Source organism: Gadus chalcogrammus, chromosome 8 (assembly GCF_026213295.1).
Source record: "Gadus chalcogrammus isolate NIFS_2021 chromosome 8, NIFS_Gcha_1.0, whole genome shotgun sequence".
Taxonomy (NCBI): Eukaryota; Metazoa; Chordata; class Actinopteri; order Gadiformes; family Gadidae; genus Gadus; species Gadus chalcogrammus.
The window spans coordinates 14,664,279-14,690,781 of record NC_079419.1 but is presented as its reverse complement, the minus strand read 5'-3'; the positions used below and the strand labels follow the sequence as shown (position 1 = coordinate 14,690,781).

Genomic DNA, 26,503 nt, shown 5'->3' with positions numbered 1-26,503 from the left:
AAGCATCCTGGGCCTCCATAAGACCTCAGCAGTGCCTCCATGCCACGCCGCATTGAAGCAGTCATTTCTGCAAAAGGATTCCCGACCAAGTATTGAGTGCATAACTGAACATAATTATTTGAAGGTTGACTTTTTTTGTATTAAAAACACTTTTCTTTTATTGGTCGGATGAAATATGCCAATTTTTTGAGATAGGGATTTTTGTTTTTTCTTGACTTTTTTGCCAAAATCATCAATATTAAAACAATAAAAGGCTTGAACTACTTCAGTTGTGTGTAATGAATCTGAAATAGATGAAAGTCTAATGTTTATCAGTACATTACAGAAAATAATGAACTTTATCACAATATGCACATTTTTTGAGAAGGACCTATATATATATATATATATATATATATAACACGGGTTTAAATAAAGTAATGATCTGAATGTACGACCTGAAACGTTTAACTGTAGACTCCAATCCAGTAGGGGGCGATATGCAGACGACTTTGTCTTCCCGTGCGACTAAAAGGCTAAATACCCCAAGAGAAGGCCTGCATGGTTGTCCTGCTCTGTTTATGGTTCGATTGGATAACAAAGTGAAAAGCAAAACACCAAAAATTATAGGAACACATATTAAGGTAAGTTGTATGGTGTTGTCATTGATATGGATTGTAGCATGAGATAAGTGGGCTGAGTGTTTGGGTTTGAAGGTGCTAACACCAGGTTCTCCACCTCCCTTCGGACAATGTTCATGAATCTTGTTTGTCTCGTTTGTACTGCTAGTTTACCCAATTTAATCGGGAATAAGCATTGTAACATAAACATTTTTTTTGTCTCAGTTTGCATGATCAGATTTCAGGTCGAACGAGTCAGTAGGATGTCGTCTGTTGAAGCCTAATATACTAAAAAACGAATATAGCTATGTATATTGTTATCCTATTTATAACTGAGAACCAAAAATCTATTCAATTTTAGCCTAACTCTTAATGGATTAAGCGGTGTTTAATTGTTGTATTTACCAGTATTTGGTAGATTTCATAGATCTAGCCTAAACTTGACCACTAGTTGGTGCTGTTGTTTTATTTGCGGCGTTATTATTTCTTTCTTTTTATGCGTTGTTTTGCGCAATTGCCGTTGTGCTGCAGATGGGAACGCATGTTTTGGGGAAAAGATATGGTATCTGTGTCTGTTTGGGGTCTACTATAAGCCTGTCATTCAGCCTCAATTAAATTATTGAATGGCTTACTTTTCTTTCAACCTGGCTACCCGTGCACTCATTGCACATGCAGGGCATCTTCCACAATGCTGGCAGACTGACGGGAGTTAAAAATTGGCTGGGAAGGGTGCTCTGGCTGGGTCCTCCAACTTGCTAGATTTAATAGAGAGAGCTGCTGAAGCTTACAGTTGTTTTTCCAACAGAGGTGTGCATCCCCATCGCAGAATGGCGGATATCAAGAACTTCCTGTATGCCTGGTGCGGCAAGAAGAAGCTCACCCCAACCTACGACATCCGGGCAGCGGGCAACAAGAACCGCCAGAAGTTTCTCTGTGAGGTAAGGACACCAAGTGGTTGTCTCATAAGTTATATTAAACCAGCTCATTAGTTCTCAACCCTATTCACGTTTCACCCTTTTCCTGTTTTAAACTCTCTAAGCTCTCTGGGCGCCCAGTGTGAGTAGCACAGATTCAGTGTGTGAGCGTCATTGCTCAGCCTATTGACCCGTTTCTATGAAGGAGGCGCAGCGCGTTGACCGATACCCCTCTCCCCCAGGTCCGCATCGAGAACTTCAACTACACCGGCATGGGGAACTCCACCAACAAGAAGGACGCCCAGTCCAACGCGGCCCGGGACTTCGTCAACTACTTGGTCCGGACCGGGGAAATGAACGCGGCGGATGTCCCGGCGCACGGGGTGAGGCGGCCTTCTGGCTCTTAGTCGTAATTTCAGCCAATGAAAAATGTCAGTGTAATAAGTATACATTATTTTAGAGGATGTTATTCATAATATACAATATATATTTGTAATCCTTTTGAAATTACGTTTTACCTGAAGCTTCACGAATGACTTCTGTGAGTCGAACAGATCTCAGCTTGAAGATGGTCTTTAGTGTGTGTGTGTGTGTGTGTGTGTGTGTGTGTGTGTGTGTGTGTGTGTGTGTGTGTGTGTGTGTCTGTGTCTGTGTCTGTGTCTGTGTCTGTCAGGCCAGTGTTAGTGTAACGGACGGCCCTCCGCCCCCTAGTGGTGATGGAGAGGCGTACGGCGGCCTGCCCTCCAGCGGGCCGCTGCCCCCACACATGATGGTGAAATCGGAACCGGGTAGGACACGCACACACAAATACGCAAACACATGCTGAAATGCACGCACCTGCTTAAATACACAAACACACACTCGGAAATTCATATAACCCTCAACTCAAAATCCTGAAGTCTCCACAAACAAACCGTTGTATTATAATCCATAGCTAAAAGTTATATAGTTGACTTTGTTGGTAAACAATGTGTGTTTTTGTGTGCGTCCAGGTCCAGGTCAAGGTCCAGGTCCAGGTCAAGTTCCAGGTCCAGGTCCAGGTCCAGGTTTTGGCTCTGGTCCCGGAGCTCCCGGGTCAGGTTACTCACGGGGGGGAGGAGGAGGAGGAGGAGGAGGAGGAGGAGGAGGAGGTGCTCCATGGGAGCGAGGAGCCAACCTGCAGGAGTACTACGCTCGTAAAGACGAACAGGAAGCCAATGCGGTAGGTCACTTCCTGTTGTTCCTGACTGCAGCCAATCAGATATCAGGAAGTACATGTTACTGAATGGTAACATTATTAATGAATCAATTATGGAGCTCTGAATACTTATGACTCTCTACACAAAACCAGACCTCTGAAAACCAGTTGATTTTGCAGTCTGTCAAGTTTAGTTTGAATAGTTTATTTCAGTTAATTGATCACTTTAACTTACTAAGGCCTAGTCTCCAAGCTTTTGATTGGTTGACCAAAGCAGCCAATTGGGCGTAGCGTAGCATCACCAACGCGTATCCTGTGTCCTCAGACCCTGGAGTCGGAGGAGGTGGACCTCAACGCTGGTCTCCATGGCAACTGGACCCTGGAGAATGCCAAGGCTCGGCTGAATCAGTTCTTCCAGAAGGAGAAGATGACTTCGGAGTATAAATACAGCCAAGTGGGCCCCGACCACAACAGGTCAGCAGGGCACGGGTTCGCGACCCCTCAGCGTACCGTCAGCTTCAAGGAGAATGTCTACTGTTACGGGGCTGTGCGATTGAGTGTCATTGGTTAGAAGTACCCTCTAGTTTTAGGGCTGGGTTGTCATGTTAACTCTAGTTATTAGTAAACCCTAGTAACTAAGGTTTAATTAATGAGTTCATCCTGGTAACTAGGGTTTACTAGGGTAGCCTAAGAACTAGGCTTGACTAGACTAGCCTTAGCAGGGCTCCAGAGTGCGCCTAATTTGGGCGCACATGCGCCTAGAATTCGGGGTAGTGCGACCAAAAATGTATCTGGTATAATTATTATTTTTTTATTTTTTTACAGAGCAGTCTATTCATAATATTGTAATAACCACGGAAGAGGCAGTGAATGAAGTATTGATTAGACAGCGATTTATTAGATACCTAATAAACCGTTGGAACACGCAAGACCGGTAACAATAGCAACGCCGGTAAATAAACCCGCGAAGCCCAATCCAGGGGCTTGTACTACGAAGCTCGATTAGAGCTTCGTAGTAGCGAGGTATGTTGAGCTGAAAGCCTGGGTTAGCTGTACCATGAAAGTCGATCTCTTTGAGCGTCGCTGTATCACCATTGGTGACAAACCTGGTCGGGAGCAGCTTTTCAGCGAGTCTACCCGGAGATCGGCTACTTATATCGGCGTGCGCAGCTTCCTAGCCTCTCCTCCGATAATGGCGTCACCATTTGTGGGTGTTCTCATGGACCACGGCGCACTTATCGTACAGGCGTCTCTCCGGAGACAGAGGGTTTTTCGGGACAGAACCGATCCCTTAGCATTGTCTGACAATATTCTTTATGAGAGATACAGATTCGGCATTTATTTAAGGCATTTATTTAATGGTCAAAATATTAGTAAATATCGACGGTGCAACCGGTGCAGTTGCCCGGTTGCCCCCCCCCCCCCCCCTCCTCGTCAACAACTCAGCGCAAGGCAGGCACGGTCCAACGCCCCCCCCCCCCCCCCCCGTCAACAACTCAGCGCAAGGCAGGCACGGTTCAACGCCCCCCCCCGTCAACAACTCAAAACTTGGGTGCACCATAAATGCGTGCTGGTGCACCCAAATTAAAACTTTAGGCGCACCAGTGCACCCAAGGAAAAAGTTAGTCTGGAGCCCTGCTTAGCCTTAGAAAATAGGGCTCAGGTCTAAGACTGGGTTGCCAGGGTGGATCCTATACTGTAGTCGCCAGGCGGGGTTACCAGGCTGGATTCTGTAATCTAGTCGTAAGGCTTGGTTGCCAGATTGGATTCTGTACTCTAATTGTAAGGCTTGGTTGCCAGGGTGAAACGTATATGCTGTAATGTCATTGCCAGTACAATGCCCACAGTACACGGGTCCCAGGGCATTCCAAAGGGGAGGGAGGGGAAGAGAGGGAGAAGACGTTTCTTGTGTTTAGTTTTGAAATCTTACTCTTTTCCTCTCTCTTTACAACTCTCAAATTGTACTTACTAGCGCTGTGCCAATTTTCTAAATAATTTTAGATAATTTTAGACGTTATTTTTGATTATCACGATCATACCTGGTGACAAATGGCTTTTATGACGATCACTCTTATTTTTCGGTAAACCCCTATTGCAGCACCTTAAGTTTCAACAAGGGATCAGCTCAACAAAATGTGTTTTTTAGACTATGAGTGCCAGATGATCACATCACAATGATATCATTCAAGATACGCTGGCGTTTGGCTAAGCTAGCTGGTTTAATGTGTGTTGTGGGGCGAGAAGGCCTGTATGTTCTTCTGCTGGACTGCTAATGAGTTTGAGATCTCCAGTGGTGTGTGTATATGTGTGTGGACTGCAAACGCACACCACTGAGAGCGCACAACAAGACCTACAATCTCATCATTCTGGGAGCTAAAAGCTACAGCTCCCATGTATGATGTAAGAACTCCAAGCTATCTTATTTTAAACCAACCCATACACACACACTAGCTTACTTTGATTGTAATTTACATACTAGATTATCTCACACCGAACTAAGTATGCACACTAGCTCTTTTTAATTGTCATGTACATGCTTATTTAAATAATCTTTTGCTATCGTTCACTCATGTTGGCTTTTCAAAGGCAAGCGTGTTAGCTAATTGACGCCTTGCAGATTATCTTAATTTAGACTAAACCGAACGTACACTTAAGCTTTGACTTTACACTCAAAGATCAAACTGGAGTGGCTAGGAATGAGGATAGTAAGGTTTATTCTCCCAGTCAGACGGAGAGGACGGACGGAGCACCAGAACTCACAGCCAATCAGACATGGGACTACGTTTAGATGGACTAAATGGGTCCCATGGTTGTTTGTGTGCGTTCGATCAGTGCTTGGTCGTGACTTCTGGTGTGGCCGTTTCGTCGTAGGACAGTCAGAGGCTTGATGATGATTGGTGATTTCAAGTCTGGCAGAAAAGCATACAGGCGCCCCCTCTGGGCAGACAGGAGCACTGCAGGCTGCACGCAGCCAGTGGGTGAGTGAATCCACTCCACTGTCTTCATTTCTAATACAACCGCTAATGAGGCTGGTGTAACAGCACGCTAAGCATCCCCCTATGAATTGTGTGTATTTTCCTTCTTCAGGAGCTTCATAGCAGAGATGCAGTTGTTCGTGAGACAACTGGGCAGAAGTAAGTCTGTTATTTCTGCAGTTTTATTTAAATCCAGTCGAGTTTGATTGTATGCAACTTCAGAATGTGGTTGTGGTTGTAATTAAGGTGGTGGTGACGATGATGATGATGATGTTGACGGTAGTTGTGGTGGTGGTGTTGATGACGATGACGGTGGTTGTGGTAGTGATGTTGATGATGATGATGATGATGACGGTGGTTGTGGTGGTGGTGTTGATGATGATGATGTCGGTGCTTGTGGTGTTTCCCAGAGGTGAACGGCCGGGAGCATGGGTCCAACAAGAAGCTGGCGGCCCAGTCCTGCGCTCTGTCCCTGGTGAGGCAGCTGTACCACCTGGGAGTGGTGGAGCCCTACACCGGCATCACCAAGAAGAAGGAGGGGGAACACGTAGGTCCCGCCTCCTCCTCACTTCTTCTTCTTCTTCTTCTTCCTCCACTTTTCATTGGCCTGTTCCTCGTCAGCTGGTCTGCTATCTCAAGGTTTAGTCTCTGCTTCCTCGACCTGATCTCTGGTTTGTTGTGTTCCCAGCTGGAGCCCTACGACGTCAGGCTGGCCCCAGACCTGGAGCCCCAGCTGATGAGCCTGGTGGCGGAGCTGGGGGTCACTATCCCTCCGCCTGTGAGTTAACCCGGGACCACCCCTCCACTATGTCACTATAAAGTTAACCGGGACCACACCTCCACTATGTCACTATAAAGTTAACCCGGGACCACACCTCCACTATGTCACTATAAAGTTAAACCAGGACCACTCCTCCACTATGTCACTATAAAGTTAAACCAGGACCACTCCTCCACTATGTCACTATAAAGTTAAACCAGGACCACTCCTCCACTATGTCACTATAAAGTTAAACCAGGACCACTCCTCCACTATGTCACTATAAAGTTAACCCGGGACCACTCCTCCACTATGTCACTATAAAGTTAACCCGGGACCACTCCTCCACAATGTCACTATAAAGTTAAACCAGGACCACTCCTCCACTATAGACGTTTTCAGACATGTCCTTTTTCAGCATTCTTACATCCAGAGATTGGACCCTGAGGGTGATTCACACTTGATGCTTTATATGCATACATCAATGTCGTTCAGATATCATTAGAACATCCGGCTGGTTTAGGGGAGTGGGCTTGCAAGGGGCGGGATTTGACGTAGGGTCTAAGTTTGCAAGAGGCGGCATAAGTAAGGCCGCCGCTGCTGACACTCTAGTTTGTTTTGGTTTGACCGTGGACAGCATGGAGGCAGAGCGGGCAGAGCTCACCGCAATCGTCTTAAATGCTGCTGCAACGGTCCATCATATAGTCCTTTGCATCCGGAAAAATTCTGAAGCATCGATGAAAGATTGGAGCATGAGTTGGAGACAAATGAAACCTGCATCGACGGCAGGAGAGGATCTGTGTGTGTTCTGGTCTCCTATTGGACGGTTCATCTCTGTGTGTGTGTTCTGGTCTCCAATTGGACGGTTCATCTTTGTGTGTATTCTGGGCTCCAATTGGACGGTTCTTCTGTGTGTGTGTGTTCTGGTCTCCTATTGGACGGTTCCTCTGTGTGTGTTCTGGTCTCCTATTTGACGGTTCTTCTGTGTGTGTGTTCTGGTCTCCTATTGGACGGTTCATCTGTGTGTGTGTTCTGGTCTCCTATTGGACGGTTCTTCTGTGTGTGTTCTGGTCTCCTATTGGACGGTTCTTCTGTGTGTGTGTTCTGGTCTCCATTTGGACGGTTCCTCTGTGTGTGTGTTCTGGTCTCCTATTGGACGGTTCCTCTGTGTGTGTGTGTGTGTTCTGGTCTCCTATTGGACGGTTCCTCTGTGTGTGTTCTGGTCTCCTATTGGACGGTTCATCTGTGTGTGTGTTCTGGTGTCCTATTGGACGGTTCTTCTGTGTGTGTGTTCTGGTCTCCTATTGGACGGTTCCTCTGTGTGTGTTCTGGTCTCCTATTGGACGGTTCCTCTGTGTGTGTTCTGGTCTCCTATTGGACGGTTCTTCTGTGTGTGTGTTCTGGTCTCATATTGGACGGTTCATCTGTGTGTGTTCTGGTCTCCTATTGGACGGTTCTTCTGTGTGTGTGTTCTGGTCTCCATTTGGACGGTTCTTCTGTGTGTGTGTTCTGGTCTCCATTTGGACGGTTCCTCTGTGTGTGTGTGTGTGTTCTGGTCTCCATTTGGACGGTTCCTCTGTGTGTGTGTGTTCTGGTCTCCTATTGGACGGTTCCTCTGTGTGTGTGTGTTCTGGTCTCCTATTGGACGGTTCCTCTGTGTGTGTTCTGGTCTCCTATTGGACGGTTCATCTGTGTGTGTGTTCTGGTCTCCTATTGGACGGTTCTTCTGTGTGTGTGTTCTGGTCTCCTATTGGACGGTTCTTCTGTGTGTGTGTTCTGGTCTCCTATTGGACGGTTCTTCTGTGTGTGTGTCCTGGTCTCCTATTGGACGGTTCTTCTGTGTGTGTGTCCTGGTCTCCTATTGGACGGTTCTTCTGTGTGTGTGTCCTGGTCTCCTATTGGACGGTTCTTCTGTGTGTGTGTTCTGGTCTCCTATTGGACCGTTAATCTGTGTGTTGTTGTGTTCTGGTCTCCTATTGGACCGTTAATCTGTGTGTTGTTGTCTTCAGCCCTTGGACCCAACCGCCCCCCCAGTGTCTCTGATCCAGGGCAAGATGGCGTCGTTCGAGCCCTCCCAGCGGCAGGCGGGGGCGGGGGTCGTGCCCTGGTCCCCCCCCCAGGTCAACTGGAACCCCTGGACCAGCAGCAACATTGACGAGGGGCCCCTGGCCTTCGTGAGTCCCCTGCTCCACACCTTCAACTAGGGCCACCCTATGCTGCTGTTATAAAATTACAGAATATGACAATGTTCTGGCCTCCTTTGTGAATATATATATATATTCATTTTTATTTGTTTATTGTTTTTGTACACTTTTGGGTTTATATGCTTACTTTTACCTGCTTAGCTAAGTTTCTGTTTCTGAGCAGAGCCTCTCTCTGTGATCCATGGGTTTTAAATAAAGATTGGTCAGCATGATGATGATGGTGTGTGCTTCCTCCCCAGTGCACCCCGGAGCAGATCAGCACTGACCTCCTGAACGAACTCAACTACCAGCGCGAGCACAACGAGAGCCTGCACAAGGCAAGTTCACCGCTCCTAATGCATCATGGGAAATGTAGTTTTAAATAGTGGAGTACATTAAGGAGGGGGGTAAACTGTGTGTGTGTGTGTGTGTGTGTGTGTGTGTGTGTGTGTGTGTGTGTGTGTGTGTGTGTGTGTGTGTGTGTGTGTGTGTGTGTGTGTGTGTGTGTGTGTGTGTGTGTGTGTGTGTGTGTGTGTGTGTGTGTGTGGGGTCCAGATCCTCTCGGAGCGTGATGTCCTGCCGGTGAAGAAGTTTGAGCAGCAGATCCTGTCGGCCCTGGAGAGCAGCTCGGTGGTGATCATCAGGGGGGCCACGGGCTGTGGGAAGACCACCCAGGTGCCCCAGTACATCCTGGACCGCTGCATCATCAGCAGCCACGCCGCAGACTGCAACATCGTGGTCACCCAGGTAACCGTCACCAAGGCAACCGTTGGATCCGACAGGAAAGGGGTCTTGTGATGGGTTAGGAGATGAGGATTCAACAGGATGACCACCTTTAACGATCAAATATATCAATTACAATTATTTTCTGAGAGATAACACCAATTGGTCTTCCAACTATTCTCCCAATTAAGGTATTGTTAATGAGAAATGTTTTTGTTCAAAAATGTATTGGAATTTGAGCCAGATGGTTCCGGTCAATCTGTGATGCGTTTCCTGTTTCCTCTGGCAGCCTCGGCGCATCAGCGCTGTGTCGGTGGCGGAGCGCGTGGCCTACGAGAGGGGGGAGGAGCTGGGGAACAGCTGTGGCTACAGCGTCCGCTTCGAGTCGGCCCTCCCGCGACCCCACGCCAGCATCATGTTCTGCACCGTGGGTACGGCCCGGGCCGGTCCTACGCGCCACACCTGGGGCTCTCCCGCCTGTGAAGGACCGCCTTTGACTCACTGTGTGTGTGTGTGCAGGTGTGTTGCTGAGGAAGCTGGAGGCGGGGATCCGAGGGATCAGTCATGTGATCGTGGACGAGATTCACGAGAGAGACATCAACGTGAGTCTGGATCCAGTGGAGCTCACTGTGATCGTATAGTTGAGATTAAGAACTTTCATATCTTTTAAACGGCATGTATTAGTGTCGACATCCTTCATTTTGTCTTGGTGTCAATAAAGTCATGTCAATATGGCTCCAGGTGTCGTAGTCATAGAAGTATATACATGGACGCATCATTGACAGCTTTGACCCGTTGCTGTTATGCGTCAACGTGGCGGCCATATTGGAGAGGCCAACACCGCAGTGCCCCCGTGTACGTGTACGTGTATGTGATTCAACGGCCTGGCCTCTTCAATATGGCCGCCACCTTGACGCATCGTAGCATCGTGCCGAAGCCGTGCGTGCGGAGCCTCTGTTCCCGTGCCCCCCGTCCCGGGGCTGTACTAGTACTGAGCTCTGCTCTCGCCCTGCAGACGGACTTCCTGATGGTGGTGCTGCGGGACGTGGTGCAGACCTACCCGGAGGTGCGGGTCATCCTGATGTCGGCCACCATCGACACCACCATGTTCCAGGACTACTTCTTCAACTGCCCCGTCATCGAGGTGCACGGACGCACCTTCGAGGTGCAGGGTAGGGCCGCCGCCGCAGCGCTGTCCTGTGATTGGCTGAGCGTCGTGTGGGTGGCGTGTGTGTGACCGTGTGTGGACGGGCCTCTCCCCTCTCAGAGTACTACCTGGAGGACTGCATCCAGATGACCCACTTCGTCCCCCCGCCCAACGACCGCAAGAAGAAGGACAAGGACGAGGAGGGAGGAGATGAGGACGTAAGGAAACCTCTGTACCATGTGACGGGAATTACCCTCCGCAGGCCTTTGGCATCACCACAGGCCTGCGGACTCTGACCTAACCAACGACCGCAGGGTTCGGGCCTGCTCCTGTAGCGGGTGGGACGTTTCCTCCAGACCAACTGTAACATGTCACCGCGTGTCACCGCGTGTCACCGCGTGTCACCGCGTGTCACCGCGTGTCACCGCGTGTCACCGCGTGTCACCGTGTGTTACCGTGTGTTCCGTGCCCCCCAGACCAACTGCAACGTGCTGTGCGGGCCTGAGTACACGGCGGACACCAAGCGGTCCATGGCCCTGATGAGCGAGAAGGAGACGCCCTTCGAGCTGGTGGAGGCGCTGCTCCGCTACATCGAGACCCTGCAGGTGGCCGGCGCCGTGCTGGTCTTCCTGCCCGGCTGGAACCTCATCTACTCCATGCAGAGGCACCTGGAGATGAACCCGCACTTCGGTACGCACAAATAAACAAACGCACCCCGACGGCCACCATAATTAATTTACGTTTTTGTTGATCTTTTTAATGAATTTCACACCTTTTACTTTCTGATGTGACGCATTCAATACTTGATCTGGATTTGAACAACCCCCCCCCTGCCCAGTTGAGATAAATAACAAACACATGAATTATTAATACGAAACATATTTGCTGGAATATGACCCATTTGTAGGTTTCTTTTTAATCTTTTTTTCTTTGTTTCTCCAGGAAGTAGCCGCTACCGCATCCTCCCGCTGCACTCCCAGATCCCCCGGGAGGAGCAGAGACGAGTGTTCGACCCCGCCCCCAACGGAGTCACCAAGGTGGGGGCCGCGGAACCTCCTCCGCCTCAGACACGATCAGCCATCTTAATAATCAAACCGTTTCACCACTAACCGACATTATCGTTTTCTAAACATAAAAATAATCAAAGTATTTGAACATTATAACATTAGTCTAAAACCTTCGGGTGCAGTTTAGTACCATCAAATTTGTTCAGACTGCGAGATTGTCCGTTATGAAGTACTCTCACGGCGTTCTGTCTTTAGGATATCTTACAGCCACGCCCATTAGTAGCAGCTTCTGCCTTTTTCCTCTCCACTGAGCTTGTTTCTGGAGGGGTAGTCCCCAAACTCGCTCACACTGCACCTCTGATACCAGAGGGACGATACAGAGTCCAGCCTAGCCAGGTCACTCTATCTCCTCCCAGAGCCATGGTGCCATCAGGTCGGTGTAAAGCTCTCTTGTGCCCCCTGCAGGTCATCCTGTCCACCAACATAGCAGAGACCAGCATCACCATCAACGACGTGGTGTACGTCATCGACTCCTGCAAGTAAGAAGTGTGTGTGTGTGTGTGTGTGTGTGTGTGTGTGTGTGTGTGTGTGTGTGTGTGTGTGTGTGTGTGTGTGTGTGTGTGTGTGTGTGTGTGTGTGTGTGTGTGTGTGTGTGTGTGTGTGTGTGTGTGTGTCTCTGAAGGTGTCTTTGTATTGACTGTATTTACTTTGGGTGTTGACCGTGTGTTTATTGACGATACATGTGTGTTTCCATGTACTTGGTTGGCTATTAACTATATGGATGTGTTGACCATGTGGCCCTGTGTGGTGTATTTACCTTGTCTGTGTGTTTGTACCTTTGGTAACCGTGTGTGTGTGTATTGACTGTGTATTGATTATGCATGTGTGTGTATTGACTGTGTGTTTAACGTGTGTATTCCCTGTGTGTGTGTGTGTGTGAAGGCAGAAGGTGAAGCTGTTCACGTCCCACAACAACATGACCAACTACGCCACGGTGTGGGCCTCCAGGACCAACCTGGAGCAGAGGAAGGGGCGAGCGGGCCGCGTCAGGGCCGGCTTCTGCTTCCACCTCTGCTCCCGCGCACGCTTCGACAAGTACGCCCCGAGATACCCCCCCTCAACCCCACCCACAGTTCACCCCCTCACCCCCACCCATGAGTGGCTGGAGGTGAGGTGGTGTACAGAGGGTGTACTCTATCCCATCAACCAATATCCATACTTCACCCTTCTCCACCTTGAGAATGGCGTTATAGTTCATCCCTGTACAACCATCATAAAATATATTTAGAGAGACTTTATCAGTCTTGTGAAATACACATAGAGCCACCTGGTGTCATTAATATTTGGCCTGTTAAGCCCTTTTGAGACTGTGATGGTGATTAAGGGCTATACAAATAAAATGTAATTTAATTGGTGCTTGTAGTTCTGACCCTGGCAGAGGTACTGGTTCTGACCCATGTCTGTGGTACTGGTTCTGACCCTGGCAGTGGTACTGGTTCTGACCCTGGCGGTGGTACTGGTTCTGACCCTGGCGGTGGTACTGGTTCTGACCCTGGCAGAGGTACTGGTTCTGACCCTGGCAGTGGTACTGGTTCTGACCCATGTCTGTGGTACTGGTTCTGACCCATGTCTGTGGTACTGGTTCTGACCCATGTCTGTGGTACTGGTTCTGAACCTGTCTGTGGTATTGGTTCTGACCCTGTCTGTGGTACTGGTTCTGACCCTGGCAGAGGTACTGGTTCTGACCCATGTCAGTGGTACTGGTTGTGGCCCTGGCGGTGGCACTGGTTCTGACCCTGGCAGTGGTACTGGTTCTGACCCTGGCAGTGGTACTGGTTCTGACCCTGGCGGTGGCACTGGTTCTGACCCTGTCTGTGGTTCCGTCAGGCTGGAGCCCCACATGACTCCAGAGATCTTCCGCACCCCGCTCCACGAGGTGGCGCTCAGCATCAAGCTGCTGCGTCTGGGCGCCATCGGTCACTTCCTGTCGAAAGCCATCGAACCCCCGCCGCTGGACGCCGTCATAGAGGCCGAGTTCACCCTCAGAGGTAGAGCGAACACACACACACACACACACACACACACACACACACACACACACACACACACACACACACACACACACACACACACACACACACACACACACACACACACACACACACACACACACACACACACACACACACACACCCGTACACACACACACACACACCCGTACACACACACACACACCCGTACACACACACACACACCGGTGTGTGTACACACACACACACACACACACACACACAGGTGTGTACACACACACACACACACACACACACACACACACACACACACACACACACACACACACACACACACACACCCGTACACACACACACACACACCCGTACACACACACACACACACCCGTACACACACACACACACACACACACACACACACACACACACACACACACACATACATATATATATGTGTGTGTGTGTGTGTGTGTGTATGTATGTATATATATATATATATATATATATATATATATATATATATATATATATATATATATATATATATATATATATATATATATATATATATATACATACATACATACATACATACATACATACATACATACATACACACCCCGGTGTGTAGCGCAGTGTGATCCGCCTCTGGGGGTGGTTGATGATGTTTCCTCTGGGATGTTCCTCCAGAACTGGACGCTCTGGACAGCAACGACGAACTGACCCCTCTCGGCCGCATCCTGGCCCGCCTGCCCATAGAGCCCCGGCTGGGCAAGATGATGATTATGGGATGCATCTTCAAGTGAGTGTCCTGCTCTCACCACAACCGTTTGTTTACATATCCATCTTTCAACACTGCATCCAGAGGCCAAAGCAGTCACTATTTTGAGTTACTAATTCTTATATAGAAGTTACTCTTCGCTTTTACAACATTTACCTGACACTATTTTAATTTATAAGTGACTTTATTTTGTTGATACTAGAACTTGTTTCATTAGACGTATGCTAGTTACTATTGCATCGTTACAAATGTTACACGATGTGTTTTGTATTTAACATTGCATGACCAAACCAGCTGTTTTAGAAATCAACTCTATATTCTAGTCGTCTCGTCTGATTGGTCGACGTAGCAGGGTCCGTGGTCATGTGACGACGGTCTTTGATGTCGCCCTCTAGTGTCGGCGACGCGGTGTGCACCATCTCGGCCGCCTCCTGCTTCCCGGAGCCCTTCGTCAACGAGGGCCGTCGCCTTGGTTACGTTCACCGCAACTTTGCCGGCACGCGCTTCTCGGACCACGTGGCTCTGCTGTCGGTGTTCCAGGCCTGGGACGACGTCCGGTGGGGGACGCACCACATCTCAAGACAACCTGAGAGCTATCGGGATATCAAGTTTGCCAAATACCATCTGATGTTAAAGTTGTGTGTGTGTGTGTGTGTGTGTGTGTGTGTGTGTGTGTGTGTGTGTGTGTGTGTGTGTGTGTGTGTGTGTGTGTGTGTGTGTGTGTGTGTGTGTGTGTGTGTGTGTGTGTGTGTGTGTGTGTGTGTGTGTGTGTGTGCGTGCGCGCGCAGGCTGAACGGTGAGGATGCGGAGAGGAACTTCTGTGAACACAAGCGCCTCAACATGTCCACGCTGAGGATGACCTGGGAGGCCAAGGTCCAGCTGAAGGACATCCTGATCAACTCTGGCTTTCCTGAAGGTGATTGGTTCACATACCCCCCTGCCCCACCCACCGTGGTCTCCTCTAGGGTCTGGAATCAGCAGGGACCCCACGATGCGATATTAAAAGCCAGTGTTTAAATGCAGAGATAGCGGTTATTTGATTCTTGTATTTGGTGCAATCTTTTTGTTGGGATTACGTTGTGGTTTGGGTTCTACAGAACCTCAATGCAAAAGGCCTTTTGTTGAACACGGTATAGCGCCCTCAGTGACAGGAACGACTTTTGAGTCGACCTGACAACATGAGTATTGCGTCATCGAAGAATCCGGATTCCTTCCCCCCCAACCAGTATCCCCTGCTTGCTCTGCTCTCCACATACATTGCAGATGGATTACTTTTGTTGCATTTCATTGACAGTTAGACTGCCGATGTTTTATATCTTTCTTTTTTTTTGTCTTCAGATAGTTGGTGTGAAATTTTGTTAATCGTTCATCGTATGCCAAACCTGAGAACCGTGTGTGTGTGTGTGTGTGTGTTTACCAGAGAGTCTGATGAGCCAGATGTTCAATGCGGTGGGGCCGGACAACGGCCTGGACGTGGTGGTCAGCCTGCTGACCTTTGGGTCCTACCCCAACGTGTGCTTCCACAAGGAGAAGCGGAAGATCCTGACCACGGAGGGACGCAACGCCCTCATCCACAAGACCTCTGTCAACTGTCCCTTCAGCAGCCAGGACATGACCTACCCCTCGCCCTTCTTCGTCTTCGGGGAGAAGGTCAGCAGACATTTGAGCGCTCAAAATGACAAAATGGCAAAATGTATAATATATTATTATCAGAAAGAAAGTCATCAAAATTGCTGAGATGTGTAATCTGGGAAATTACAAAAATCATACAAATAACAGTCCCAAAATGTATCAATAAAAATGGTTTGATTTTGATTGACAAGTTCAAAGTGGGTGTGTGTGTATGTGTGTCTGTGTGTTCATTCAGATCCGGACCAGAGCCATCTCGGCCAAGGGAATGACCCTGGTCAGCCCCCTGCAGCTCATCCTCTTCGGCTCCAAGAAGATCATGTCCAACGGAGACGTGGTAGAGCTGGATGACTGGTGAGGCGGCCCCTGTTGGGCAACTGTTGTTCTCCGACTACCATATCAGCTAGCTTACTAAATTAGCTAGCTGTTTAGTTGGGCAACCTTTCAGGCACGGCTAGTGATTTTCACAATTCCCACATTTAGCTACAAAGTCTTAGATGGGAAATTGGCTGTACAGATTTTTTGGATCTCTCTTCCCGGTGACATGACTCATGATAAGGGCTTAATTTACCACTTTCTTCTATAGCAGAAACTATAAACTATTTTACTAGATAAAAGTTGATTTTGACAGGAGAAACTTTGCCTCTAGATGGTGATTGGGTACCTGTAGAGTAAACACTTTGACTATCTGAATCCAATCAGAAGATTAAGATAAGATGGACACTGTCTTGCCTTACTGTGCGTTCACACCAAAAGCTGTAAAGCGCTTGGAGCGATAAACGCGATTAACTTTATTTTAGACATGAGCAATAAAGCACTTGAGCGATAGTTTTAAAGCTGTAAAGCTGTAAATGAGAGTTGAAAACAGCTCAACTCTATGCAAATGAGCTAGTAGCGTTTCGGCTATCAATGACCGCCAGCCAATCGAAATGTAGATGTCTCTCGCCGGCGTGGGTGCCAGTAAACATACGCGAGAACTTTAGTTCCTAGTTCCTACCACACATTTGTTCCTTCATCATGGTGCGTGAGAGAAGAATTGCGGCTATTGCAGGGCATTGTATTTGTCCGCGATTGCATAGCCAATGTGATCTTATTATAGCTCGACCATTAACTAAAAAACACATAGAAAGAGTAAAGCATCCAGCATATGATTTCAACAATGTACGAGGGCATACAAAATCCATATTACACAAAAGGGATGGTCGCACAGAAAAATATTTCTAATTTGTCCGTTTGTCGTGTGTCTGCCTGGCACAAATGCTCCCGTTGAGCGGATCTTTTCCATAATAAACAACACACGCACGCACGCGCGCGAACGAACGATAGTGATCAACTAAGCTATAATCTAGCATATAAGCAACCATTAATTAGTTATTCAGTGTTTCATGTATTTATGCTTATTATTCTTTTTCTATTGACCAAACTTATGACTATCTTGTGTTTTTGTGGCTCGGCATCAGCAGCAGCACTGGCCTCAACTACGAGCGTGCAGGCAAAAAGCGTGGCTCCTTTAAATGGAAAAGCAAAATCGCAAGAGCGATAGGAGCTGTAAATATTTTGGACAGCGTTGCGTTTTGAGCTATTCAGCAATTTTGCATCTTTTACAGCTTTTGGTGTGAACGTACAGTTAGGTTTCAGGGTCATATCATTCGGTACATTTGGTCAGGTCTAAAGAACCTTGTACGGCCTAATGTTGTGAGCCACTAAAAATCAGATAGTAGCACTACAGTGTGATGTGGTCAGGCGGCGAGGGGAACAGAGTCCCCGGTCCGGTCTGACCCAGTCTTGTGTGTGGTTCCAGGATCAAGCTGAGGCTCCCCCACCATGTGGCGGGCGCCATCGCTGCCCTGAGGGCGGCGCTGGAGGCCCTGGTGGTCTCCGTCACCAAGGACCCCGAGTTCATCCGTCAGCTGGACCCTGTCAACCAGACGCTGCTCAACGTCATCCGCCACGTGTCGCGACCCTCCGCCGCAGGGCTCAACCTCATGATCAGCAACCAGCGGTATGTCACGCTCGTGGTCCTAACGCACGATCAGCTGGGACTGAGCCCCCCCCCACGCACACAGAGGGTTAAGAAAACGGTTCTCTTAACCCTTAATCCTAAAGTTTTAGAAAAATCTGTAAACATAGCCTAAGAGGCTCAAATAGGCATGCCAGGCCAGTTTGTTCATTCATAAAAAACAACATCAGACTAGAATGACTCGTACAAATGTAATACTTTTTTAAGGGTCATTTTCCAAGCGACCAAAAAGCCGTATCTTAAAATGAACCGGGAATCCACGTTGGATAAAAGCATCTGCTTAATGACTCGATGATAAGATGGCGGCCCCTGTGAAGCCAAAATATGTCCATGTATTTATTTGTAATAATTTATTTTCATATCTCCCTGAAGGCATGGAGATGGGCCTCGGCCACCAAAGATGGCCCGTCTGGATGGAGGCGGAGGATACGGTGGAGGGGGCTACAGAGGGGGAGGTGGCTACAGAGGAGGAGGAGGAGGGTATGGGGGTGGTGGAGGGTACAGAGGAGGTGGGGGTTATGGGGGTGGTGGAGGAGGCTACAGGGGTGGAGGTGGAGGAGGCTACAGGGGTGGAGGTGGTGGAGGGTACAGGGGCGGAGGGTATGGAGGTAACAGGGGAGGCTACAGGGGCGGGTATTAACGGGTCTGGTTCTGGGCCATCAGAACCCATCTAGTATGTCTGAAGTCAAAGGATTCAAGTGTGGAGAATTGATGAGATGTAGCCGCTGAGTTGTTGTAGTAGATCGGTTGTTTCTTTGTGTTGGTTAATCTGGGTCATTAATAACAATAGATTTCACAATTGATACCTAACCAAAACGTTCCCCTGCCTGTTTTCTATCATTTTATTGTTCTGTTCCTTAATGACAGCAGTGGTTCTTTGTTTTCTGGAACTTTTACAACAATAAAAAAATCCTGTTGAATATGTTTTTTGTCTTAATAAAACTGCTGTTTGGCAAAAAACAATTACTTTTCTATTAACGTTAAGACGTTTTTTAAAAGAACTAAAGTCGTTTTATGTCTTTAGTATTATTCCATAAAATAATCAACAATAAAAATCACTTAACATTCAGTTCAACATTAGAATCCTAAAAACACCCAAACTCTCAATTTAAAAAAGTCAACTGATTTGAAGCAGAAGGATTCCCCAGAGGTTCTGGTTCCTCTGGGGTTCTAGTCCCTCTCCCCAGCTATGTGCTGGACCCGCTGTGGTGCAGCAGATGGATGTCTCCCAGCTGGTTCTGGTCCAGTTTGTTGGACTGGACCTCCAGGCCGAGCTCATGGAGGACCTGGGCCAGGTGCTCCGGGGTACCTTGGTCCCCGCTGGCCGTCAGGTCCGTGGGCTCTGACCTCGGGACGGGAGGCTGGAGGTTGTCGGGGACGACAATGGCAATCCCGTATCCCTGGTTGTCATGGATATGGTTGTCGGACATCGTGAGCCTTGGCTTGGGGAGAATCTGGGGGTCGACCATGGAACCAGATGTTACAAATGCGTTCATTACCAACCCATAGAATGGATCTCATCTGGCAGCCAATAGAAGAGGACTTGTATTCCCTTATCCAATAGAACCAGAGTATGGTTGAAGGATCTACCTTGAGGCTGATGGCTCCATGCTTCTCCTTGTTGCTACAGTGATGGATCTCATTCCCACTGAGCTCTGCTACACTGCCTGGAGACAGCTCCACAGCAGCCCCCTGACAGACACACACACAGGATATTTAATGCAACTCTCAGTGAGGAGTCAGTAATTGTGTCACTACTGTATCACGGTGGTGGGTTGTGTCACTACTGTATCACGGTGGTGGGTTGTGTCACTACTGTATCACGTTGGTGGGTTGTGTCACTACTGTATCACGGTGGTGGGTTGTGTCACTACTGTATCACGGTGGTGGGTTGTGTCACTACTGTATCACGGTGGTGGGTTGTGTCACTACTGTATCACGGTGGTGGGTTGTGTCACTACTGTATCACGGTGGTGGGTTGTGTCACTACTGTATCACGGTGGTGGGTTGTGTCACTACTGTATCACGGTGGTGGGTTGTGTCACTACTGTATCACGGTGGTGGGTTGTGTCACTACTGTATCACGGTGGTGGGTTGTGTCACTACTGTATCACGGTGGTGGGTTGTGTCACTACTGTATCACGGTGGTGGGTTGTGTCACTACTGCTTCACGGTGGTAATTGTGTCACTACTGTATTGTGGTAAGTCACTACTCTATCATGGCGTCAGTAATATATCATGCGGTCAGTGTGTCTTCCAGTCTGTACCTGAGCTCCTGAGACCTCACAGCTCCTCATTAGGAGTGTGGCCCCGGTGTGGACACACACCCCGGTGACCCCACCCTGGAGCTCACAGCCGTCCAGGGTCATCTCCCCCGCCTCCACCACCACCAGCACCCCAGCCGCCTCACGTAGAGGCTCCTGCTGCAGCCGCAGGTTGGACAGCTTCACCCGGGCAGCGTTGGAAACCACCAGGCAGGGTTGGCCCGGCTGGGAGGTCAACACTACCTCCCGCTGCTCTCCTGCTCCTGGGGATGGTAGCAGGAGGAGAGTAGTTTAGACTGCGCTTTAGAACCTACTAGGATCAGGAATCCTAGTTAGACGCACTGTGCTCTAGACTCATATTAATATATAGACTAATATTAATTTATATATTCGTAAACTTAAAGACCTATTTAAAGTATGACCGTAAATAACCTTGATTACCTCCAGAAAGGATAATAAGACGGAGCCTTTCGCCATTGCCGCCCCAACCCTCTGGAACTCCCTCCCTCTGGCCTTCTGAAATTCAACTTAAAACCCATCTCTTCAGGACCACCTACAACTTCTGACCATCCTCCTCCGCCATCTTCCACCCTCTCTCTCTCTTAATGAGTTATCTATTGTTTTAGTGTTGTTTATTTTCCTTTTGTTTGAATGTCTGTACTGTCTGTATGTATTCCTTTTTTTGTAAAGCGTCTGAGTATTTAGAAAAGCGCTGTAAAAAACGGATCTACCTCTCGCTCAACCGCTAGTTGTAATTAAACCCATAACAATAATGTGGAAACCCCAGTCGATAATGTAACAAATTTCTGAGCGCATTATTTAATAAAATGTTGCCTCTAATTTTACAACGTATAACATTTGTTCACCACAAATGCTTGTCGAGGTCAGAAATTGTCTCTTCCCTTATTTTATCGCAATTTCAGAACGTCTTACCTAGGACAATTTGTCGACAGCGGAGCCGTTATGTTAATCTTAACGTTTTATCTGGGCGAGTGTCGCTGCGGTGTGTGCGCGTGCGTTCTAATATGCGCGGGTGTCGATGGCGGAGCTGTTATGTTTAAAAACATAACGCCTTAGCTCGGCGAGTGTGTCGCTGCCTTTGTCTTGACGTACGGTGTGTGCATGTGTGTGTGTGCGCTTCCGTGTATGTGTCGCTGCCTTTGTCTGTGTGCGGTGTGTGCTCGTGCGTGCGTGCGCGTTTGTGTTTCCATGTATGTTCATGCACATGTGCGTGTGTATGCGGTGTGTATGTGTTTGCGTGTGCAATGTGTGTGTGTGTGAGCTGCCAGCTGCTTGATAGATGCGCACATGGGTAACTTGAGTAACTGGTGTGACAGGCCTGCTATAGTAGTACGATTATTATTATGATTATATTTTCAAATGACTATAATTTGTGTCGACCAAATGGCAAATGTATTTGCCACAAAATAACATGGCGCTCAATATGATTGTTATCTCTTGTGGCACTTTAGGATCAAATAAAATGAGAATGTTTTGGAGAAAAAGGGGACCTTATTTAAGACCACTAGGAAAATGGCCTGACACAACGGCTCCAGTTGTGTATAGAGAGATACAGTCAGATGAACGCTGTACCTGAGCCATGTGCCAACAAAGGTTAACATGTGTGCCCTGCCAGGGGATCTCACCCCTGATGGTGATGTCGTCAGTGAGGGTGGACAGACCATGGGCTTGGTACTGTCCAGGAACCAGGACCACAGTGTCCCCAGAGAAACAGGCGTCCAGCGCACCAGACAGGCTGTCATGCTGATGGATCAGAGTGTCTGAGGAGAAGCTCTTCACCTGGAACCCAAAAAACACCTCACAACACAGGACCCAACACAGCATCATACCACAGATCTGGATGTCCAGTCTATCAACCCACCATGGCTGCAGTCATCATCTGAGCCACGATGTGTGTGACTGGCATCCCTGAGGTCCTCTCTCCTCTTCTGCGTTTGTAAATTCTGGACAGTCCGGAGCTCCTGAAGGAAGCCATATTTAGTTTGGAACATTTCCAGCCATGGAAACCCCTCAAAATAATCAAATGTAAAAAGTGTCCTGGAAGCAATTATGGCAAATTCAATATCAAAAAATACAATTTTTTATGTTGAATTGGAATCGGTTCAACAAGGCTCAGCCGTATACAAGCCTACCCAGACTGAAACCTAAAGTTAGCTTGGGAGCTTTGCAAGGCTTCAGACTCTTACTAAAAGCTCATCTTTTGTTGTATAAAACACTGGGACCTAGGAAGATCATGGCAAATGTTAAGCTGCAAATAGTTGGAACCTAACAGTGTACAGTCTACATCCTTTGAGGTGAGGGCTCTCTTTGTTCTAATGTGTCCTCAGTCCTACCCTGGCCTAGTGTCCTCCCAGAACTTGAGGAACCCGGCGAGCATGGTCATCTCGTAGTACTTCCTCCAGCACTCCACAGCCTCGCGGGGCTGTGGCTCCCCGGGCAGAGAGGCCTGGTAGACGCTCATCTCAGCCTGCTTCATGTTGTACTCCTCCAGGGTTTGCTGGTAACTCTGGGCCATCTCCCCAGGGAAGGCTTCCTGCATGTCATAGTACCTGGGGAGGAAACCCTCATCCTCACCACCAACATGTCATAGTACCTGGGGAGGGATCTCTCATCCTCACCACCAACATGTCATAGTACCTGGGGAGGGAACTCTCATCCTCATCACCAATTGTCATCTGGAGTTCTATTCTAAACATCTGTTAGATCAGGACAAAGTGTCTGGGAGCTTAGTTTACTCTACTGGCAAGCAGACTCCATCTTGAGGTCCTGTTCTTTTCTGAATTCTTGTAATTTCATGTGGTTAATGTCAACATTTCTGGTAAAGTTAGGCCCTTTAACCATCTACCGTTATGATAACAAAGGCCAGGATAGTGCAATGTTTACAGAGTTTTCCTGCTGATAATGGGTTCTATCCCTAATGTCTGAAGCCTAACCCCTACCTGCTTCTTTATGACATATATCTGAATTCACTGTATTTCGTTTTGGGCTAATAGTGTAAATGTAAAGTCTCCTTACAGCCTGAGTCGTTTCTCGATCCGTTCAGCGTATTCCTCCCCCTGCTTAACATCCACCCAGTCTCTCCAAAGAGAGTCATAGAAGAACCTGGCAAGAGATAGGGTTAAGCAAAAGTTACCCTTCTGCTTCAGCAACAATGCAGAGATCAAGTCTTGGACCGGATGTGACATCGCTCCACTGGGGTTTTCTAACTGGTTTGATGGCCATGGATGAGTACTGATTTTTGTAGAATAGCTTAAGTCCATTTATTAGTAAACCCACCGTTCTTGCTTTGCCAAGGGATCCATTTGCTATTTATCTGGATATCTTTTTAAATATTATTATTCATATATTTGCGTTAAATTATAAAATAAATTACATTTCTATATAGATTGTATGTTCCTTCTTTGTTTTCATGTTGAGAAACTATCTGGCATTGTAAAGTTATATCTATAGTCAAATATTGACAGATTGAGAGGGAAAGTCCCCAGACGTTATTAACTGTGTGTCCACACCTAAGCTGCTCCAGGGCTTCCGCTATTTCGTCGACCTCCTTGCCCTGGTTCTGAATCGGGTAGACTTCCAGCACCGTCACCTTGTGGCCGAGCTCCAACAGAAGGGCCCCCACCAGCTTCCTGGGTAGGTTTGTGATGTTGGAGGAGAACGGCTCCGTCACAGACACAGAGACCTGCTGAGGGTACACCGTCACCTTACCCGGCCTCCAAGTGACCTGCAAGGGGAAAAAATGAAAGACTGACTGTAAGAATAGTATCAACACTAATATTTTGCATTTTCGTAGTATGCTTTTATTTAGAGCAATATCATCAATATATAACATCACTGAGGCAGGGAAGACAGTGTCGTGGCCAGGCTTGCATGACTCCAAGACAACTGGGCAGTCCCCAATGACCATAACCATAATGGTCCTAAATGTCATAACATAGATAGATAGATAGATAGATAGATAGATAGATGCTTTATTGTCATTGCAGATGTCACAATTACAGAGCAACGAAATACCAGTTACATCCCGTCCAAGAAACATAAAAGACAGTGTGGGAAGACAGTGTGGGGAGACAGGACGGAGAGACTATCGGGGCGCACATGCGCTCCCTCGTTAGATAAGAAAAAGGTAAACAAGAGGGTAAACGACATTATTAAAACTGACGGCGAATTGATCAATCGACGAAGTAATATATTACAATTAAATGCATGGTCATTGAGTTTCCCAAAAAAAAAAGGTTGAATGGATTTGGATTAAAACCCTTGACCTCCACAAGCACTCCAACGAACTCAAGTTCTCCGTAGTCGCAGTCTTCGAGCAACACGTCCGGGACCGTCCGCCACACGGCCTTCCAGGACCCGGTAGGACGAGAGAGTTTACCTGTCAGGTACACACCCAGGGCTTCACCCACATCTTCTGCCTGTATTCAAAGACCAATATATTCCACGTTAGATAAATAATATACAAGTGAATCGCCATGTTTTAACCGTGTAATTCTAAAGTTCGTGTGTTAACGGTAGCGCGGTGCTGCTAACTTAGCATGCTGACGGGATTCAGTTTACCGAACATTTGCCGATGATTTGGTCGCAGTAAAGAGACACTCTATCATCGTAGGAGTATGACTTTTCCGAGGTGAAGATATGTGGCAGAGCTTTGGCATGAAGTTCTTCTGTAACTTCTTCATCGGATTGGTTATTTGCCACTTTTGTTATATTGAAAGGGGTTTTTCTCCGGACTATTTGAGGACTATAGTCCGCCGATGAGTCCTCTTCGTCCGTGGGGTCGTCAATGACTGGACTGTTGGTCGATTCCTCCATGGCCTTGAAGTATTTACTGGCTTCCATAGGAATTTCTAGATAGGTTATATCTCGTCCTTGATTTGCACTCTGAAAGTCAGTCACCTTCGTCCAGTAGTTTAGGGTGAAGTCGATAGAAAAGGTTTTCTGTGGCAGTTCGGTTAAACCGCTGTCTGGGCTCGAGCCCAGGGACCTATCCTGATATAAGCGGGAAAGTGTAAGTGCTCGCGCATTCAGCAGAATAGACCGTGTTTGTATTCTAAACCACTAATTGTATTCCATAATTATGTTACTTATGTGAACCAATCCTAACTGTATGAATTGTAAATGGATGCCAGACAGTACATGAACCATACATGTTAGTTACAATCAATACCTCAGTGGATGTTACATGTATGTGATCGGTACATTGATATTACATGTGTGGCCGCTGTGATATGGCTGCTTTCTAATGAATCTCTCGGAACTGGACAGGTTCGTGGTAACAGCAGGTTTATTCAGTATCTGCAATAATTCCCGTCTGGAAAGACCGCCTTACGTTAGCGTTAACTATACAGGACAGGGGATGTTCACTGACAACAAAAGACTAAAACGAACTCATCAAACAAATGGCGTTGAAGAATTCTCTCCAATACAAAAAATACCCAACCAAACAAAGAAGGCTCAACCCGTATGCGCCCCTCCAATTTAACCTACATTTTTTAAACTTTGTTACACGCATTAGTTGAGTAAAGCGTATCAAATCAGCCTACATATCAATGTAAAATCAAACCAATATGAATTAATATAGAAATATATTTCACTTGGAATTGTATTAACCGAATGATTTAACCCAAGATACTTTTTTTAGTAGTTTAAATTATTGCCAATTAGACTCCATGACAATGGTGACATGCCTTTTGAATTAAACAGAATAGTAGGCTTTAAACCCTGTATAATTTACTAACGCTGGTGGAATCTGGTGAAAGCGAGTTGTCATGGCAATGTGGCTAGACGCAAGGCGCCAAGAGAGGGGATGATGTGCATGGGTGGGGTCCCTAACCCTGGATGACTTAATTTTCTCTCTTTAAAACTGCTGACCCCAAAATGGCAGTATTCCACCCAGCATCAATCAGAATTATCATAAGGTAGGTATCATAGGTATTTCAAGTCCCTATCTTCTCAGTGTATTAAAGTATATCTATAATATTATTTATTGTTTTTTTAAGTATAGTACCTTAGTTTGTTATGAAGCAAGTGTTTGAACACTCCTAATGCAAAAAGTATATTATAATCTACCGCGATGGCCTCCGCCTTACCTTTAAATTTCTTTGGATTAACAAGTCTAAACATACAAATATGTAAATGTCAGTTTGGTTTTACATACAGTCTGTTTTAGCGTGTTGCTGTGACGGCGACTGGATGCCTGGGTTCCCCTGATGGTTAACCGGCAAGCAGGCCATCACCATAGAAGGTATTTTTGATCTAATGTTTATTTAC

The 26,503-nt window shown here is 47.3% G+C and overlaps 2 protein-coding genes across 3 annotated transcripts; one reads left to right on the top strand and one right to left on the bottom strand.

Moving 5' to 3' along the window:
- Positions 1–512: 512 nt before the first annotated feature.
- dhx9 (DEAH (Asp-Glu-Ala-His) box helicase 9) lies at positions 513–18,882 on the top strand. 2 transcript variants are annotated; one of them, XM_056596933.1, is made up of 28 exons: positions 513–623; positions 1,405–1,537; positions 1,756–1,896; positions 2,187–2,301; positions 2,506–2,714; positions 3,016–3,164; positions 5,778–5,824; positions 6,076–6,212; positions 6,354–6,443; positions 8,435–8,599; positions 8,869–8,946; positions 9,164–9,355; positions 9,621–9,762; positions 9,851–9,933; positions 10,347–10,503; positions 10,599–10,696; positions 10,955–11,168; positions 11,421–11,515; positions 11,951–12,024; positions 12,428–12,580; positions 13,373–13,533; positions 14,206–14,317; positions 14,692–14,853; positions 15,085–15,212; positions 15,717–15,946; positions 16,164–16,279; positions 17,727–17,927; positions 18,318–18,882. In XM_056596933.1, the coding sequence occupies exons 2-28, from the start codon at positions 1,427–1,429 to the stop codon at positions 18,583–18,585; spliced, it is 3,828 nt and encodes a 1,275-aa protein (XP_056452908.1). In that variant the 5' UTR covers positions 513–623; positions 1,405–1,426; the 3' UTR covers positions 18,586–18,882. The 2 variants fall into 2 exon arrangements, with proteins under 2 accessions (XP_056452908.1, XP_056452909.1); XM_056596934.1 differs by lacking the exons at positions 513–623; positions 1,405–1,537; positions 1,756–1,896; ... (1 more) ...; positions 2,506–2,714; positions 3,016–3,164 and adding an exon at positions 4,229–5,668.
- Positions 18,516–25,246, bottom strand: LOC130387715 (testicular spindle-associated protein SHCBP1L-like). Its single transcript, XM_056596935.1, has 10 exons — positions 24,791–25,246; positions 24,496–24,648; positions 23,740–23,954; positions 23,246–23,332; positions 22,564–22,779; positions 22,092–22,191; positions 21,856–22,009; positions 20,213–20,472; positions 19,536–19,637; positions 18,516–19,399 (listed from the first exon to the last, which is right to left on the bottom strand). Exons 1-10 carry the CDS (start codon positions 25,070–25,072, stop codon positions 19,133–19,135), a joined length of 1,836 nt encoding a protein of 611 aa, XP_056452910.1. The 5' UTR covers positions 25,073–25,246; the 3' UTR covers positions 18,516–19,132.
- Positions 25,247–26,503: the final 1,257 nt, after the last annotated feature.

Coding starts and splice junctions, on each gene's coding strand:
- dhx9 (XM_056596933.1), top strand. CDS start 1,427: ATGGCGGATATCAAGAACTTCCTGTATGCCTGGTGCGGCAAGAAGAAG. Junction 6,213..6,353: donor AGAAGAAGGAGGGGGAACAC/GTAGGTCCCGCC, acceptor TTGTGTTCCCAG/CTGGAGCCCTACGACGTCAG. Junction 6,444..8,434: donor GGGTCACTATCCCTCCGCCT/GTGAGTTAACCC, acceptor TGTTGTCTTCAG/CCCTTGGACCCAACCGCCCC.
- LOC130387715 (XM_056596935.1), bottom strand. CDS start 25,072: ATGGAAGCCAGTAAATACTTCAAGGCCATGGAGGAATCGACCAACAGT. Junction 23,333..23,739: donor GAAGCCCTGGAGCAGCTTAG/GTGTGGACACAC, acceptor ATCTCTTGCCAG/GTTCTTCTATGACTCTCTTT. Junction 20,473..21,855: donor TGACGACATCACCATCAGGG/GTGAGATCCCCT, acceptor TACCATCCCCAG/GAGCAGGAGAGCAGCGGGAG.